At 38.9% G+C, this 19642-nt stretch overlaps 2 protein-coding genes across 2 annotated transcripts in view; both read right to left on the bottom strand.

Annotated features, from left to right (window-relative positions):
* otud7b (OTU deubiquitinase 7B) overlaps positions 1–14544 on the bottom strand; it is a 31126-nt gene extending 16582 nt beyond the window's left edge. Inside the window, exon 1 of the mRNA XM_071468898.1 lies at positions 14344–14544. The gene's annotated coding sequence lies outside the window, so the exon portion shown is untranslated. The remainder of the gene's footprint in view (positions 1–14343) is intronic.
* A 356-nt stretch (positions 14545–14900) lies between these two features.
* Positions 14901–19252, bottom strand: rbm8a (RNA binding motif protein 8A). Its single transcript, XM_071468899.1, has 6 exons — positions 19100–19252; positions 18462–18521; positions 18292–18369; positions 17322–17458; positions 15939–16075; positions 14901–15388 (listed from the first exon to the last, which is right to left on the bottom strand). The coding sequence occupies exons 1-6, from the start codon at positions 19164–19166 to the stop codon at positions 15340–15342; spliced, it is 528 nt and encodes a 175-aa protein (XP_071325000.1). The 5' UTR covers positions 19167–19252; the 3' UTR covers positions 14901–15339.
* Positions 19253–19642: the final 390 nt, after the last annotated feature.

The following is a 19642-nucleotide window of genomic DNA, read 5'->3' as shown; positions in this document are numbered from 1 at the left end:
TGCTTTCCTCGTATGAAAGCATTGCTGTTTTTGTTGTCACCGTCTTTGTTGTTATAAAGTCCAGACAGGATTTAGCAGTGTTTTTCCAATGGGTTGGTATCAGCCTTGTTTGAGGCCATTAACAGCTGCTAACAGCAAACCAAGATAAGGAACATACAGAGAACAACAGACAATAAAGTGTAGAACACACAAAGGCTAAGAAAGAAAGAAACCAAGCCTCAAGCTTAAATGCAAAAGGTGCCGGTGCTCTAAGTGCTCCGTCATGCCTCACTCTGTGGGTTACTCATGCAAGGTCACTCAATATGGTATGACCTAAATTGCAAGAACACCACTAATTCTATATTCTACGATGATGATAAAGGGATGAGGTGACCTACCTTTTAATAACATAAGCCAATAAATTGGAACCTTATCTAAATATTTTGCGATCTAAATGTCACATTATGCAAAAATGTGTAAGGAAAAATTCCCATGCATTATCAAAAGAGTCTGAGTTACAGAGAGAACCTGGGCATTTTGTGTTCCTCAAACGATTACAACACAAAATACTGCTCTTTTTTTGCTGCTGTTTTCATGGCCATTACAGATGTGAACAATTTAAATTTAGTTTAACACACAGACAGACAACTGTGTTACTCTGTGCATTGAAAGACTGTCAACAAATTCGAAAGTGAAAGCATGTGTCAACTTTGAAATGTTTTGCATTATGACTTTGAGCAATGTCTTTTATTCACTGGATCAAGAGATTCACAAAACCTGCTTCTCCGCATGCCTGTGAAGGTCTCCAGGACAGAGGGGAACAGGGTCATGGACGAGAACCTGTCTGAAGCGGAAGATTTATTCTCATGTTTGGCTCACAAAGGTTACATTCATCATGTGAAACATGAGCTTTGCTTTACCATTAAGAGAGAAATGAGCTGTGGTCAAAGAATAAGATGAGTACACTCCACCTGAATAAATACTGAACAATGACCCGGAATTATTCTATTATCTGAGCAGTCTGTGGTAAGACTACCTAAAGAGGACACCTCAGTTGTTCTGCTTCCCTTTGATTGTAAGGACATGATGAATGACAGGTCTAGAAATGTGTCAGTTCTATTTTGGTTCAATCACATAAACCTTTCCTGTGATCTCAGTGAATGTATCACACCCTCTCAGCCTTGCAAAACCATATGAGTAATGAGATAAAGGGCATTAAGTAAGCAAACAGGGGAAGGCAATGTGGCTGGTGGGAGTTGGAGCAGGAGTGATAACTGTGCTCCATCTCCGGTCCAGAGTGATGGTGGGACAGAGAACAAAACCTTCCAGCCTTTGGACGCAGCAATGGGCACTAACAGCTAAAGCCAGACCAACAAACCAGCTGATATTAGCTTATTGCAGATATATCATATTGGTGAATATTTTGGCCACTAAGTAACTAGAAACTGCAGCACAGAAATGCCAAACTAGATATGAGGTTATTTAGAAACTGCATCTCCAGTGTTTTATTCATTGTAAAGTCAATATCTTTCATTTTTTTAAGGCTGCTCGGACAAAATAGCACATAAAGACATTACATTGGACTCTAAGAAACTTGACAATTAAATAAATTAGCAGGACATTGACAGTGCGCTCCTGAATGGCAAAGTCCAGAATTGATTCATTTCGATCTGATTTGATGACATCAAATAAATGCCAGTGTTGAGTAAATTGCTTATCTCTTCTACATTCAACGAGTAACGCTGTTGTTTCCTTGAGTATGAAATTGCGTAAGAAAAAAAACCAAAAACAAACCCATACAGCTACACATGGACTGTCAGCAGCAGTTGCTACAGACATCCACTTTAATGATCAATTTGAGCACAAGTCTGCTCACTAATTCATCTGCACTGCTGACATCAGTCTGATAGACAGCTGTTAGCTGCTGTTAGCTCCTCAGCAGGGACAGACTGAGTGAAGCAAAACCCACAGCCTCCATCTCATAGCCAGAGATACCTCTTCAACAAACACAAACAGAGCTCAGATCAGTGTGCAGTCTTTTTCTGCCTATCCCTCTCATTGATCTGATCTCTAGATTTGGTATGAGACAGCCAGAGTCAGCTAACCACTGTGAGTCACGACTGTCCCGTTAACTGTGGTGGGTCTGCATAGACTGTAACTATTTATGTAAGAGATTACAGAACTGTCGTGACTCAAGACGCCTCATAAAGCCAGCTAATATCTACATGACTATTTAACTTACAAATTAAACATTTGTCACTTTATGCAGCCCTAACTGAAGTAATTACAACACGTAACCACCGCATAACATTTAACAGAGATGTTAACTGAGAGAAGGTGGAAATGCCAAGATTGATCTTGAGATTTTAAGAATGGATATTGGCTCATTCAAATAAAAATCATGATTAAATAGAATTTTTATTAGCACTATTGATTGATTAATCAAGAAAATAATCTGCAAATTAATCAATAATGAAAATAACAGTTGTAGCCCTAGTACAATGTCCCATTTAGAATGTATCTTGGACACAGGTTTTTGAAAAACAAATCTAAGGGATCCCCATCAAAATTATTTGTTAATATTAAAATGAATACTACCACCAATATATATATATTTTTTTTACAGATTTTTTAAACCCTTAAATATGTGTAATGACCTGAACAATGCCTTATCAGTCAATCTAGACTGACAGCTAAAAAGGGGAATTTGGAGACGTACTGCAGGAAAACTTGACACCACATGACTGATGCACTTATGTCTCAACCAGTCTGATGTTGTCAGAGTTGTCAGTCTACATGCTCTAAATGTCTGTGAAAGGCCTGTCTCACTGTCTTTAAAACCACAGAGACATCGAATTATGTAGAAGCAAAACAGCAAATGCTTCCTTGTTAATTCACTTCTCAGTGAGTCCAAGTGTTTCTTTGAAACGCTCCAGAAACAGGGCTGGGTTTGCTGTGAACAATTCATCACAGTCAAAAAGAGGAAGTGAAGTAAACCAGGGGAGGCAAAACAAAGGTGTGGTGAGAAAGCCGTTCTTCAGCTGTCTTTATCTGTGGAGTGCTGTAATCTGGTTACTGACTGAGCCCAGTCAGCCTACACTGACTCATTACATAACATGAGCATTGCAGCTGAGGACGAAGCTGATCGCTGCCTGGTTAAGGAGTGCAGAAAGCACTGTACCCAGTTCTTCCAGAGTTTCTCAGTTGAACGGAGCAGCACAATGGCACTGCTGCTGCACATGTACAAAGAGGAAAGAATCTCTGCCATGGGATGCACTGCTTCAGTCCCTGTTCACAGAAACAGCAAATTGATGAAAGACAAAGAAAGAGCTTGTCATCTTATCAGTGAGCCAGAGAGACAGGCATTCTGTATTTATGTCTAAACCTGACCCAAGCCCTACACAGCTGATGTAAGCTGAATCTGAGTTTGTGTCACCCTGTCACACAGTTGTTGTTACCATTGAATGTTCACCCTGATTACACCTGTGGGCGACTTGTAAATGACGGACAAAAGGCATTGTTTTATATTGCCTATAGGTAGATTGTCATCATCAGTTCTTCACACATACAGTAAGCTGCAGTTGCATTCCTCAGTTGAACACTAACAGCACCTAAGGTTAGCTATTGCTACCCACAAATCAACAATAACATTAACTCCACCACTTGGCAGATCAAAGGTCAAGTGATCGCTGGCTATTGTTCAGTCACAAGACCAAACCCAAGCATCATTCCTAATTTTTGTTCGAACCCCACTGGTCAATGCACAACAGAGTGCAATATGCACAGTATGCAGAATGCAGAATCCTTACTCAATATAGCATAATATTATTCTATACAGCTGGGCAATGTTTTTATTACTGACAATGTTGTAGTTGTGCACAGAAAAGAGAAAACGCAGAATATCTAAGCCAATTTTGTAATTTTCTGCAACATCAGTTGTCTTCAAGGGCAATTGGATCATATGAATAGTGTACAGACATTACTTTGCAAGGGCCTGTATAATGCCAAAGCATATGATAAGCATTGCATTGTAAATACCTGCCTCAGGCCAACAAAGAATGCTGCAGAGAGAGAGGTTTTGTGTAGTAAAGCAAATCACTGCCCTTCATCCTTTCTCAAAGTCAAAATAAATTAGTTTATAAAGCACTTTTACCCAATATGTTAATTGTAGAAGGGACAAAAGAAAGACCACAGATTCACCTTTAAGTAACAGCAAACAACACAAAATTTAGGATTCCGATAGCTGGTCACTGCTATCCATTACTTCCTGTTCTGCTTGTAAACTGCTGCCACACTAATTCTCCTTTGACCAGTACAGAGGGAGGGGACTGATATTTTCAGTTGCTATTGGTTTGCAACTCAGAAATCAATACAGTAAATTGCAGTGGAACCATTTCTCTGGAAATATGCTAGAAAGCTGGTAATTGGAAAAAAAATCAATAAAAGCCACTGACCAGTGAAACAGAACATCCACACAGCCGTTGTTGACATGTGAATTATAAGAAGTAGTGGACCCTTTCTACTTCATTAACTTAAAAAAAACATACTTCTTCATAGGAATCCCAGAAAGCTTTCATCTTTAATGGAGCTAAGAATCCTGATGTAGCTGGAGCAAGGACTGGTTATCTTCTTCCCAAATAAGGTTATTAGTTTCTTTCTCTGCTTCTCTTGGCCTACAATGAAATAAGTGGCAAGCCTACCAAGTACTTACAAACAAGAGGGGTATCCAAAATTCAAAAAAGAAGGAAAAGATGAGCCTCTAGTTAACGAAACTAGAGGTTTACCAATTAATTGGTTTGGCTGATTACTCAGCAAGGATAGGACATTTTTATATACATATATCACCGTTTTGCATTGAGGCTCCACTTGCAAAAGTTATTATCACTGTGTACCTGACATAATTTATATTTAAATTAGAGTTGACGGCCTCATTTGTAAATTATGAGCATGATAAGGTTGTTGGTTATAGTAAGACATTATTACTTTAACTCTCTGCCTAAAGCATGATGTCTCTGTTTTGCTAGCAAGTGCAGGCCTAGCACAACCGTGGGCTAATGGCCATAACTGATCATTTTAGAGCCACATTTGCTCAAAATATATGTGCATGTCATTAACCCCTGATAAAAAACATGTTAAAGACCCCATGAATGGTCAGTGTGCTGCAATAAATGCACACCAGACTTAAAATTATGTTTTTAAACTACTTTAAAGATAATGTTTTCAAAAAGCAATTCTCCACTCCATGAAAAAAACCTTCAACACCTCACTCTGCTGTGGGGTTAGAAAAATGTGGAACGTTAAAACATTTTCATGGTTCTGAGGTATATGTTGGAACGGCTGCTTTTACAGCAAGGCTGACAAGTAGCATTCATTCAGTGACCCATTTACAATTTATTTTTTCCCCACAAAAGTTATGTCTCTCATATTAAAACGCAACACTTCAAGCTCTTTGTCCACGATACAATACAGGTACACAGGGAGGAAAAGAGACTATTTAACTGTTACTTTACAGTTAAATACACTCTATCCATTCATGAAATGAAATCACTCACTTTAGGATCCTCCTCACGCCATGAATATACACAAACATTACTGGTTTGTAGCAGTGGCATTTAACAATATAATTGGGTGTACAACGGAAGCAGTGGCCACTACAGAACAGAGCTTCGCCGATGGTGAATGCTACTTGCTCCAATGATGTAATCGACCTAATCACACTTCAGGATGGTCTGTTATCATCATCACCAGGCTACTGCAGAAGTTAAGCACATCATGCATGATGACACAAACTCTGGCTGAAGATTACAGTAGCTTCTTTGATGCTACTTGAGTAATGTCTGCTGAATTATTATGAGTTATTGTGGTTTTGTATGTCCTCCAGATATAGCTTCTGTGATGATGACAATTGTTTCAGACTGAAGGAACTTTCACTTTATCTACAAAGTTTCATTACAATAGCATATATATATATATATATATATATATATATATATATATATATATATATATATATATATATATATAAATATAGCATATAGCTATATTTGTAATATATTTTAATCTATTTAATATGTTTTAAGTATTAGTTATATTGAATTGAATTGACATTTTTTTGGCAGCTTGAGGAAACAGAGTGCAGGCAGTGTTCAATTTTCTTTCATGGGGGGTTGTGACTGGGTTCATATCGGCCGATTAATTGGCTATTTGCTTTCTCCTGCTCCAAACTATCATTATTATATCAGCCTTTAAAAATCCACTATCAATCGATCTCTAAGAGGAAACCAAAGGATGTTTCAGAAAATTTCTTTATTGAGTGAATTATTATTACTACAATAAATAACATTTTTGCACTGTGAAACATGTAACACACACATTCCAACCCTGATGACGGCTTGACCACCAGCTGTGGGCGACTTTGTGTGTAATGCGTAAGACAACACCAGCCTGAATGCACACACAGCTGATGTCAGAGATTCCACACCATGCCTGCCCTCTTGGAGGCCATGCCATTGGAGCTGGTCTAGTCCAAAGCTGTCCAGTCATCACACAAAAATTTGCCAAGTCTAACTTCCCCCTCCCGGCCTCCCTATCCTGCTTGCTGGCTCAGAAACATCCAAACCTGATCCATGTGAACTCAGCAACCAGCCCTCTTGTCTGTGAGTGCTCAAGGCAAAATAAGGTGAAGAAAACAAGATCTACTTACAGATCATCAGTTTGACCTCAGCTTTATTGTTTGGCCTGTATAAAGAGCCAAAAGATGTGTTAACCTCAGGTGCAGTAGTTTTGAACTTCATGGCTGAGCTACTGAAAAAATAATATAGTTCACAGAATAAATACAACACTAGAAATAAGAAAATGAGAAATAGTGGTTAAGGTATATTATTAGTATTGTTCATGGACATTGTGCCTCAATGCCCTTTCAGTATGAAGCTGCCTGCCCTGAGTAGCTATCCTTGTGTCTAAACCACGGCAACTGTGTAAGCACAACTACAGTACTAATGCATACAGAGAATCACCACCTAATCTCTGAGTTTCCAGAATTAGAGCAACCTCCTGTTTCAGATTTCTAAAAATAATCTGCTCACAATCACAGTTTAAACATAGAAACTCTGCACAGTGCAGAGTTCAAAAACAGCCAGCAACCAACCAGCCAACATCAACATTGACAGCTTTGGACTAGACTAGCTCCACAGTCAAGGACAAAATGCATAATGAAAACAATGAATGCCTCAATTAAAGAAATCACATGTCAGTGATGTCATCTGCTATCTTAATGCCTGACATTCAAGCACCCTCCTGTTTAGGCCTAACTGTCATTAACAAAAATAAAATGATATCTCTGGGGCTGCACTGTTCTTTCAGACCTAAAAAAGCCAAACCTCCAGTTGTTAAGTTGACCCGAATACAACATAGCATGTGAAAAGAGTTAGGTTGGGCACGCTTACAGACAGGACGAGTGACGTGACTCATCAAACTCATCCTCCAATGTGCCCAGTATCTTGGTGACAGGGTGTAAATTTGGTTCAGGACAGGGAACACAGCTTCAGTGGAGGACTTAAGAGTGCTTCATAGTGGTTTCCTTCAGCCTAATGTGGGTTCTTGCGGATACTCACTGGAGCAAAGTAATAACAGCCAAGTTCAGCCAGCTGAAATGGGCAGCTTTAGCTTCTGAGCACAAGTGTTTATCAAAGTGTCTGAGAGCTGATGTCATGGTGAAGCAGAGCATGTAGCAGAGATCTCTGAATTCGCTTAGTCCACTGTTCCCTAAAATACCGCACAGCATGTCACAGCATGAATCGACAAACTCACAGTGGACAAAAAGCTTTCCTCAGATTTGAATTTTAGGACAAAATAAAATCCCATGACCACGGGTCTACTTCTCATTATGGACACAGCAGTGGCAATAACTATGTGTTAAAAAGAGAAAATAAACAGGCCTTCCCAGACATTTTCCTCTTTAACAGGATGTATCTCATTTGAGAGCAGCTTGTGATTTCTGATCCAGTCAGCTGTAAATAACTAAATGAATGATAACATTAAAAAATGTACCTAAATTTGTCACAAAAAGCCTTCAGTCAAAATTTTGCAGAATTTGTTCTGGTAAAACACTAAATACAAATCATGGACAGGCAACAAATAGTCAATTAATCGACTGAGAAACTTAATCACCAACAATTTTAATAATCAAATAATTATTAGAATCTTTTTTCCTTTGACAAACTAAAGAAAATTAACTGTCTTGAGTCTGGTTTCCTTGCTCTTTTATGATAGTAAAACTGAATATCTTTTGGTTTTGGATTGTTGGCATCACTATGGGCTCTGGAACTTGTGATGGTCTCTTTTCACAATTTGCTGACATTTTACAGAACAGACAATTAATTGTCTAACCAAGAAAATGAGTAGTCCACCAGTAGCTGTAAGTCTTATTTTCCCCTTCTCTGTCCATCTGTTGAGAAGGTTTATTAAGCTGGCCTCAGAGGTTCCTAGTTTGTGCCCGGGGCATGCCACCACAGTCAGGCCCAGTAATCACCAGTCAAGGAGTGCTAATTAACAGCCACATGAAAGCAGGCCGCTTCGGAGAGGGCTATAAGGGACCACAAGTGACATTCCCACATTCCACACAGAGACCACATTACATTATGCATAGTGTCAGGCAGAGGAGACCTGAAACAGCAGAAAATGTAATGAGGGTATCTGATCCTCAAAGTGAGAGAGGGAGGTGGAAGCTAATCTGCGATCAATGCATTACTCTTTTACTGCAGAAAAAACAAGACAAATGACTGCTGCAAAGCATTCAGTGAACAGTGTTTTTCTGCCTTTGCAGAACAGCTGCACAATGATGGGTGGATAAATTGCTTCACAAGGTGAACAATATGCGTTGGTTTCAGTATTCCAGAAAGCTGCCAACCTAAACTCCAGACTCTGCGGGTGAGAAGTTCTCATTTGGTCCTGACAGCCTCTTTATTGATTTTTAACTGTTGTAAAAAAAAAAATACAAGCTCTCCAGCCATCTGAACACTACCCACCTATTTATTAGCAAAGAGTGAGGAAATTCAACGGTGAGTTACAAAATATGTAGGACTCTACATATGATGACTGAGGCGATTAAAACACTTAAAATGTCTTGTAAAAATAGACAGATCATAGTGCTAACACTACATGACTCCCACTAGGCCCACACATTTCAAAACGTGTACTGTCACAAGATTTCAATCTAAATTTAAATATCTGTCCTAAAAAAGTTTTTTTTTTTCCTTTAATCCTAACCTAATGTTTTGGGGGTTTTTTTTAACTATGAGCATCAGCATCTTGACTTTAACTTTAGTATTCACAAAAATATTTATATCAACACAAGCGAAAAAAAAAAAGAAATTAAGAAAGAAACATTTAAAAACATTTTTAAAATGTAAGATCTAAAGTGGTTAAACTTATCCTCTACCATTTGTCTTAAGCGTATTTGTAGATTAAACTACACACTGGCAACAAAAAAATTTTCAGGATATGCAATGATGCCAAAAATCCTTTTTGCTTAGTGTAAAAACAATGTGCATAATATTACATAAAAGGCAAGTGAGATAAGTACTGCTTTAATTTGCACATCACCCCTGAAGGAATATGAGACATTTCTTAGACACTAATGTGATCTTAGGGTGTGATGTTTTAGAATTAAGTGCATTCATTGCACTCCAGCAAAACAAGAGGGACCGTTGCTGCAAAAAGGCGGTAACATTGGAAACAAAATGGATCTATGACTTGCAGCTACCATGTTACAAGACAGGACAAAGTCAAACATTCAAGATCAACTCCTGCGAAGTCAGCCTGAATGTGAAGCCAACCAAGCCCAGCTAAAGCTAAAGTCAGTGGCTAAACGAGCACCAGCCTCGGCAGGCGGGCAGAACTAATGCTCATGTGAATCCCCACGTGCTGCAGGCCAGGCCCTGTTCACAGCAGGGCGACTTCACGTCACTCCCTGTGTGATGTCATCCTGGGTGGCAGGCTCCTCATCAGGGCTGTGTGTGGGATTACTGCTGCTGCCCTGGATCAACAGGGCAGGGCAGGAGGGTCTGATGTCTTCTAGACTATACAGGAAACAACACTTGTTTTCCACAGTGGGACTGAAATCTCATTATTCACTTGCTATAATATATAAAACAAATGCTGGCAAACTTTAGCTATTGCTGTTGAAGTTTGTGAGGTAGCAACACAAGCCCATATAACCCTCCTCTGAAGCCTCTTTTAGTTTTCAAACCCAACAACGACCAGTTGTTTTCTGTAATTTCTGTTTTATGACTCACGCTCTGACGAAACTTTATCCGCAAATTGGATCATATTAGGTTGGATTCAGTTAATTTGTCAGCTATAAGAGAGGTTCTGAAAACAGCACACTGATATATGACTAGGACACAACATGTCATAACTAACAACTCAACTAAGTTCCAAAGAGGCCAATTAATATGCTTAGTAGAGTGCCGCACTATATATCTGTCATGATAATAATTGCACTATTTTTATGTGGTAAAAAAATTTTTATATCATGATATCAGTTATACTGCAAAAGGATTAATAAACTATCTATGTTTCTTTTTTATGTTTTACCAAAACTGGAGAAAATTTGGGTTTAATACATCACTGATATTGCCAATTGTTGATCTGCTTTATGACGTACAGCAGCAACAACATTTGACAACAAAAAGGTCTACAACAAACTATGGTAGCATGTAAGCACTTTAAGAACATAATAACCACACAACAAATAAATTTCACTTGATTATTTCACAAGATTTAGTAAAAAAAAGAGCCAGAAATCTTGTTAGAAGAGTGCAACCCACAGCTTATCTAAACTCCAAAGAACCAAAGAGACTTTGTATTTTTCAGTATTTTATCATATCATCATAAATACAGTTATTTTAAATCTACCCTGAAATATTCTGACTTTAGTTCACCTGATCAAAAACAGTTCAATTATTTAAATACCTGAGCAAAAGTCATATTTGTAACAGACGCCAAAACAGACCAAAAGCATTAAGAAAAAGCAACAGCAGTCACAAGCAGGGATGTGACAGGCAAATACAATACCGCTTTTTTGCATGCTGTCTAATATAACTCACTTTTGTGGTTGTGTTTGATATGATCGTTAATTTCCTTTAAAAGCTTAAGTAATTTTTTAATGAAGTAAATACTGTGCCAAGATTTCTGACAGGGCAGATCAAACTGTTAGGCTTTGTCGTGAGGAAAGTATAATCATTAATTCCCCACCCTGTACTGTATACAGAGGAAGAAAAGGTGAAGCGCATAAAGAAACTGATACAGCAAGCTCTCATTACCATAGCTTCACTTGAGGGAGTGGCATCTCATGCTGTACAGTATTTTGGCTGCTTGGTTGGTATCATAAGACTCCTCATGTTACTGTCCCAGCCTACTTTATAGCCACTTCTATTGTATAACAACTGTGTGAATTATCTAAATATAATGCCAAAGCAATCAATGAAGGTCTGCTATCCGCAACATACTGTTCATAGTCAAGCAGCTGCTGGCACCCAGGTAGATGCCTCAGTTCTAGGTCTCTCCACCCTGACATAAACAGTCCTGGGCACAGGCTGGTTGCCGTGTCACAAGACTGGCAGGCAACCAGCCATGCTGGGGAGGGTGGGTCTGCAAAGAGTTTTATGAGTTGCTGTCTGGACACATAGGCCTCTCAGAGACAAGCCACCTATTGATCCCTGTCTCACTGTGGCAGTGCAGGGACGAAGGTAGTTTTCTCTTTCCTATCACATCTGTTACTGTCATTATGAACAGTGCTGTTTAGAGATTGGAGTAGAAATGCCTTGGTATGGATGTGACTTTTTCAATATGTAATTTTATTGATGTTAACAATTGATTAAATATTAAGTGCAAGACTTAGCTCCTGCCTTAGCACCTATTCTAGACTAAGCAAATATGCTGCATCAAATCATGTGTTTGTCCTACTAACCTGAAGAGGCCCCCATCTACTTACTTATTAATCTGGCCGTGTTTGAGAGATCCTATGGGAACACCTCTACGGCCAAATGAGCCTGGCTCTGAAACTGACACTAGATCCTTGAAGCACACACACACATACACACTTAGTGAGCAGCTGTTTGGGGGAGCCCGGCAAGAGACGAATTTAAATTTTCATACCTTCCGTGTTGCTGAAGCAACATGGTTACCCTATGAAACACTATATTCACCAAGTCAGTCAAAACAGCCACAGCTGTCCAGCACAAAAATAGTATGATCGATGTTAAAGATATTAGGAATATGAAAGATAGTTAAGATAATAACACAAAACCTTTAAGATAAATAATACTCCAGACCAAAGCTTTGTCAAACTATAAACTGAGGCTTGTACTAGTTTCCAGCTGCATCAACTTCAATTGTGTTATTATATGACTATGCTATGTGTCACAGCAAAACAATGTGCCAACCAACCCATTTGCCACCAAGTCTTGCAACAAATTTTCATTTGGATCAACAAAACCTGTCCAAACAAGATCAAACTGCAATAACTCAGTAAGTCAACAAAGGCTTTTTAAAATATTCTGCCTTGTTCTGTGCCATTGGAGGCAGGTCATAAGAGGATTTATCTAGTGCCTGTTTAGTGCACTGACCAATAGAAATATTCAAACATTCACAAACTGGCTTCTGTCATCTGATTATTACAAAGTGCCTAAAATATGTTTCTGTTGTGCTGAGTGATAAAAAAAAAAAAAAACATTTACTGATATTTTCCTTTTACACCCTGCAAGTTCGGAATGTGAACTGCACAGGGAAGGATGCTACACCCTACTTAAAATACTTGCCTGAGGTGCGCTCTGTGCTGCTGTATGCATCGATATGTTCCTTGAAGTGTTGAAGACTTGCATAATGATGCCTGACAGTGCAACCTCACACACCCTCACAGAGACTATGCAGCAGGGTTTAAAGATCTTTCTCATCTTTTAGCCTCACTGCACGGTGGATCCCAGAACTGTCAGGCAACTTTGATAAATTCATCATCTGGAGAAATACAATAACACTTAAACACAGAGGTGGTTACTTGCTTAAGTAAGTGACATATCAGACAAACCTACTGCTCATATTAAGTAGATTAAACTAGTAGTTTTTGTTTTAATTTTACACGCTGCTAGTGATCGACAGTCTTCTCTGCAACTGTATGGCTTGTGTGTCACCATGAACAGCCACCAGAATGAATGAGTACAGGTGAAAGACTTGGATGCATTTCCTTTTCCTGCTACACAATACCAAATTTCTTCAAATTCCTTCAACCTTGCAAGGCTCCTGTTTACAGCTGCATGTGTTGCCAACAACATAAACGGTCCCTGCAGGTCAAGTGCAGTAAAGAACATGCACCTCTGTTCTACTTTTCATGTCGACTGTTTGTCCTGGCGTCTCAGCAAACAAGAGACCACAAATTCAAGTCCTGAATAATTCAAGGCAAAGTGTAACTCTACCCTCTCCCAATCGCGGTGATGCTGAAATAACAGCAAATAACCCCGGTCCTAGTTTCATAACGAGCTGAGAGCCCTCATCCCACTGACCAGCACAGTTCAAGCTGCAGTCACACTTATCTCTCAGCAAGGTCTGGGAAGAAATGCATTGACTCACTCGATCAAGTTAGTCACGTTAAAAACCAGTCGTTTAGGTTAGAAGTTAGAAAATACACGGGGATGGCTGTGAACTCTAAGCTGGTGCTTTAAGTAAATGTTACATCACACATGCACCATAAATAAAAACCGGGCTCTGATAATCTGGATCGTGACTGCCAGCCCTTTGAAAGCTAGCTGATAAAATTTAACAAATGCACAACACATCACTGATAAAGGGGGGAACACAGAGCCTGTCTCCCCTTCAGCACAACTTTAAAATGCAGGGTTTAAACTACAGCTGACAGCTCAATAAGCAAATGTAATGTTCAGGATCCAATTCTGCTCACCAACCTGCTCCCCATGGCAAACAGATAAAGCTCGATGCTAGTGATGGTGTCTTGTCCTGAATGTTGACTGGCCCAGCTATTATGGTTACGACTATTCTCTGAAACAAAATATCAACGAACAATACACATGCTTACATAAACGCATTTGAGGCGTTCAAACGCATGGGATCCGTGCACCGTTTACACACAGCCCAACAACTTTACTTTCACGTAACAGACAAATTAAATCATGGCTTTGCAGAGCTGCATTATGCGTGTATGAATTCTCGACGCAGAAATGTGTTTGTTTTTCATAACGTCTATCAAACCGCAACGTTTGGCTAGCAAGTGGCTACCTCAACACTGGCTAATCAGCGGCTAACGTTAGCTAACGTTAACGCTAGTAGCTAGAGTATCCCTTTACCGCTTACCTTGAACGGCGTCGCAGATGTTGTTTTCGTCGTCCCATTAAGTTTCCGAGCAGGCATCAACTTGTAAATAACATATACGTTTCCAAGACCGCCAATTCCTAACTTTTTAGCATCTTCATAGGTGGAACTAAGCGCAAAATCCCAAACCGGACCACAACCGACAAAGTAATTTCTCCACCACTTACAACAACAACGTCAACCGAAGATTTCGTCCCGCCCACACGAATAACCATCCAATCAGAGAGGAGAGTCCGTTTTATTGACATATATAACTACCAATGGCTGTTCTCGGAGGCTTTGACTGACAATATCCAATAGAGTAAACACCAAATGAGAACGACCAAATGAAAAACGTTCATTTGCCAATTGGCTGCAGAAAAATAAGGGCCAGGGGTTTCGTCCAAGAAGCCTATGAGCGTGTCACTGAGTCCGGAGTGACAGGTGCCTCAGAGTTGACAAAATAGCTGGGGCGTCACCATGGCCTGGGTGAGGTCATCTAAGATGATGTAAACCCTACGTCATTAGCGGTGCTAAATAAAAACACAACAGGGCACACATTTGGCTTTTAAAAAGTTTAATTTTCCCAAAGTAATATAAAATAAAGCACTACAGTACAATAAAATGCACACAGCACTGAGCAAACTCAAACAACACTTTGAGGAAATCATGAAAACCATACAAGTTGGATATTGAAAGTAATGCAAAGTTCCACTGACGTTGTTGAATGGATATTCATCTGAAGTATTGTAAAGCAGCATAAACAATTTACAATAAAATGCAATGCTGCTCCAAGACGACTTAATTTTTTAGCTATTCATTTCTTAAGTGGGGACATTCCTTTCAACAATATTTGAAATTGCACAACTACATGCAATACAACTGTTACTGAAAAATATTGTACAAAACATCTTTAGTTAGCTCCTTATGAGAAGAGAAGATTTTAAACTGCCTGTCAAGGTGACAGACACCCCCTCTGGACAACGACAACTACCAAACTCAACGTCTCCTCCTGTCTGGACTCCTGCTGCGTCTCCGTCCGCCAGCCCTGGGACAAAACACGTCAGGTTAAAAAGTCATCTCTCGAATAAAAGTTGATAGCTCAGACAAACGCCTCTATAAATACTTGGCTGCTAGAAAGAAAACCATCATACCAAAATGGCTGCAGCCAAACTCTCCTACAAACGCCAAGTGAAGTGCAGTTGTCAAAGTAATAAACTGCATGGAATATCTGACCTTTACCCTGAGACTGCGTATGTATATGTAGAATACTGGAAAAAAATTGACTAAATATTCTGTATATGCATGAAAAATTGTTTTGGTTTGTGCAAGTATAGTATATATATAACAATATATTCTTTTTGCTTGAAAATGTCAGTAAAAATAAGGCTAGAAAAAAATAGATAAATATAATACTGTTTAGTTATTGAAAAAAAAACACACACACACACACACATAAATAAAATCAGTATATAACGGTATTTTTTCAAACCTTGCACTTTTACAAAATGCGTGTAAAATGCCAATAACACTCCAGTTACCAGCAAGTTACTGTCACCATGGACAAACACACAGATAAACACACACACCACCCTCACCTCCTCTTGTTCTTGGGGGGCCCTCTGACAAATCCCCAGTCGACGCTGATAGGCTGGCCCATCAGATCCTGACCGTTGAGCCCTTCCATGGCAGCCTGGGCCTCTTTGTATGTCTCATACTCTACCAGTGCATACCCCTGGGGACAGTTACTAGTTATTAGTTTATCATGTAAGTTATTGCCAATCATGGCAACACTACTCTGAGATTTGGTAATATTTTACAGAAAGAAAAAAAAACAAAAAATAAATAAAAACAATACAAAAACAGGGCTATTGCTCACCAAATAATCTAAGAATATTCCTCAGGTTGATTGGTGTAATGGCCCTGCTCAAACTAGGTTGTGGGACTACTCAGCAAACACATTTTCAATTTAGCACAAAAGCATAATCAACACCATACATGTTATGTCTCTAAAGCATTGAAGAGGTGATCAATAAAATGTATGTATAAAATGACTGTTAATACATCAGGCGCAACTTTCAACAGCCTGTAATGAAAATGGACATTTTCAATGGTTTACTGAAAAGGACTGTGGTTTTAGGCCAAAGTTGCCTTGCTCTTAATTCATACTCAAAGCAATTCTGCCACCTTGTGGCTTAGAGGAAAGTTAAGACATACTGGATAGCAAAGAACAATGTGTCAACCATGTATCACACTGCAAAAGGGAAAAACAGATAAATTCTGAAACACTACAAATATTTGTAAAACATGGTAATTTTAGTTCTGTCTAACTTGGCATGTCAATATTTTTTTCAGGAATTTTTATGAGGAATGTGATTTACCAATTTACCAACAATCATAAGCAAGTAGCTGTGATAGCAAAGTAAATACTGGGGTATGTACACACACAAATGGCTCCTTTCATAACACAGGAGGGATGAAAATGAAACAGGTCTGTTATTTACAAGTCAGACAATTTAATAGGATATGTGCAGTTCTAACTTCTAATTTCTCTCCATTTGGAAAGGATTTGTCACTTAGTCAACAATTAGGCTGAGTCAGAGAAACTAGGGCGGCAGTTCAATTTTTCGGTTGAATCAACACGTTGTTTCCAGCCAAAGCATTAGGGAAAAAAAACAAAAAACAGACCTTTGCCTCATTAGATGGCATAAATGGTCTAACAACATTTTCAGGGTCCACTGAAAGAATTTGTTTCTCCTCTTCTTCAAAAAAAACCTTGTATGTTTCTTTCATCTCCACTCATTTTATACCACTACATATGGCTTTCTGATGTACAAGTAAAAACAGTAAGTGGCCCAAAAGATGTCAGTAAGAAATGAATAGTAACAAGTGGGCATCGAATGACTGAATAACCCTTTCATCAAATTAAGGACACACTGAAACTCACAAACATACTAATAACTCGTGGTTATTTGTCTCACCTTGAGGTAGCCTGTTCTGCGGTCAAGGTTGAGATGCAGGTTCTTAATTTCTCCAAACTCTGAAAATTTATCATGAATGTCTTCCTCTGTGGCCTCTTCATGTACACCTGTCACAAAAAGGATCCAGCCCTCCACAGCTGCCACAAGATAAAGACAAGGAAAGCCATCAGGGGTCAAAGAATAAACCAAGTAGCACTTTCAACTGAGTGAACCAGTGTGCCAAGAGTTATGATTACTAGACTTGAAAAGAGCAAACTTTTGATTTCCTAGCTCCTGGATTGCAGAATAGTTTCCCCCCTGGGAGTTAGATCAGCAAACTCTGTTGAGTGTTTCAAAACCTGTTTATTCTCAAAAGCATTTTCTGATACTTCCCTGCCGTTATTTGTTCCTATTTCTTGGCAACAATTTTTGGTTGCGTTTGCTGTATATTATTTGTGCAATTGATTTATCACCTATTGTGCCTGCTAAGCACTATGTAACCCTGGTTTTGCCTTTAGAAAAGCTCTGATTCTCTGCAAAATGTACAAATAAACATTGGTCTAACCAATATAAAGCCTATTAAGCTCCAGTTTACGCCTCTTATAATATAAATAAATACATTACATTTTTGTCAGAGCTTCAATGCCACTTTATCAAAAGCTATTTCCTGAACACTCTCATTACTCTAACCATAAAGAATAATACATCCACAGCACAATAACAAAAGATTCTGAATATGAATGTGTTTCTCAGGCTGTGCGGCTTTTATATACTCTTATGTATGCCACTACATACATAAGAGTATATAAAAAGACAGTAACATCAATAGAGACAAATTTAACTGATGATGAAGCCTATTTTGGTTCACATACAAACTGAACTATGACATATGTAATATGAAGTTTTAAGATATTTTTGAGAGGATGAAGAAAATTGGACAATGGACAGATTTCATGCATTTGTTACATAAACAACAGACAAGGCAACTTACATCTCTGAGGGCCTGGCTCGTCCCCATCCTGCTCCACAGTATCATAGTCCTCTTTGATTCTGGACCTGGCTCCTTCCTCTGGAAACAATGCGACAGAAAAACAACCTGTATTAAAACACATCAGCTAGAAATGAACTAGACAAACTAATTTCACATCATTGTCTCTTTACCTGAGCCAAAGCCTCGTCCTTTTCTCCTCTTGGCTTTCTCTTTCAGCTTATGGATGCTTTCTGAAGAAGGAAAATCAAACAAGTCACAACCTACACACTGCACGCTGCCAATTTTTTCCGCGCTCCCAAAATTTGAACTGATGCTTTCAGGAAATGTAAAGTAGCTAACGCGATATTTACAGCAAAGCCACACTAAAACATGATGAAACACACAAGTAGTTTAATCAGGGTAACTTAACATTAGCTGTTAGCCAACGGTTATATAATGGTACTCCTATAGCAGGACTTAACTAGCATCCTAGCGGCGACAAGTGCTCGTAGTTTTACCTTTAACTCGATGTAAACCCTGCCGTTAAGCTAGATAACACGGTTAAATGGGTGAGATTGTGAGTTAAATGTTTTATAAAAGTGAACATAGGAGTTTAACAAACACAACCTATCCGAGTTGCAAAAAGCGTTTGAATGAACCTCCGATGCGTCGTTAGCTTGTTAGCATCCCTCAGGCCTCCAACCACGCAGCCTGCGTCTGTTCAACTGTCGGCCTCGGCCACCTCCATAAAAACGACCTCAATATTCACACAATATTTGAAAGTCGGGGATATGGAGCATCTGATGCTAATGGGTATAAATATTTTTACCATCACCATCCTCATCCATAGGAAAGTCCTCGCCTCCCGCTTCATGAAGGTCCAAAACGTCCGCCATGATGTCTGTGTGTGCCTGAGGCTAACCTACGCAATGTGCGTACGTCCAAAGAGCAAACAAGTCGGCGGATGTTGCCAGTTTGCGTAAAAATACGTAAAGAAGGTTAAAGAAGTTACGACAGTCAATCGCATCATTTATGAACCGGTTCAGATGTGTAGCCTGTGTTTGGCTTTACGGTAAATTATCATTCAAGGTTCATATTCAATATATTCATATTCAAAAATAAAAAATGCAACTAGTCAGACTCTTCTGTCAAACAACCCTTAAACTACTTACATTTCCCTTGGAGATTTTAAAGCTTTATTATTTGATGTATTTTATGACTATTGTAAATGTTATTGGTAATTGTTTCTTAGTTTCTTGTATTGTGTAGTTGCATTGTGTAGTTGTGTTGTCTCTGTTTTTGATTGTGTCTTGTTACTGCTTCCTGTTAGGATATATTTAAATCTCAATGAGATTGCCTGATTCAATAAAGA

This window comes from Trachinotus anak, unplaced genomic scaffold (genome assembly GCF_046630095.1).
Source record: "Trachinotus anak isolate AG129_WGS33_773 ecotype Australia unplaced genomic scaffold, CSIRO_AGI_Tana_v1 ptg000032l, whole genome shotgun sequence".
NCBI classification, from domain to species: Eukaryota; Metazoa; Chordata; class Actinopteri; order Carangiformes; family Carangidae; genus Trachinotus; species Trachinotus anak.
The sequence above is the reverse complement of the archived record's forward strand: the minus strand, read 5'-3'. Positions and strand labels throughout refer to the sequence as shown.

Coding starts and splice junctions, on each gene's coding strand:
- rbm8a (XM_071468899.1), bottom strand. CDS start 19,166: ATGGCGGACGTTTTGGACCTTCATGAAGCGGGAGGCGAGGACTTTCCT. Junction 18,522..19,099: donor TATGGATGAGGATGGTGATG/GTAAAAATATTT, acceptor TTCCTTCTTCAG/AAAGCATCCATAAGCTGAAA. Junction 18,370..18,461: donor AGGACGAGGCTTTGGCTCAG/GTAAAGAGACAA, acceptor CATTGTTTCCAG/AGGAAGGAGCCAGGTCCAGA.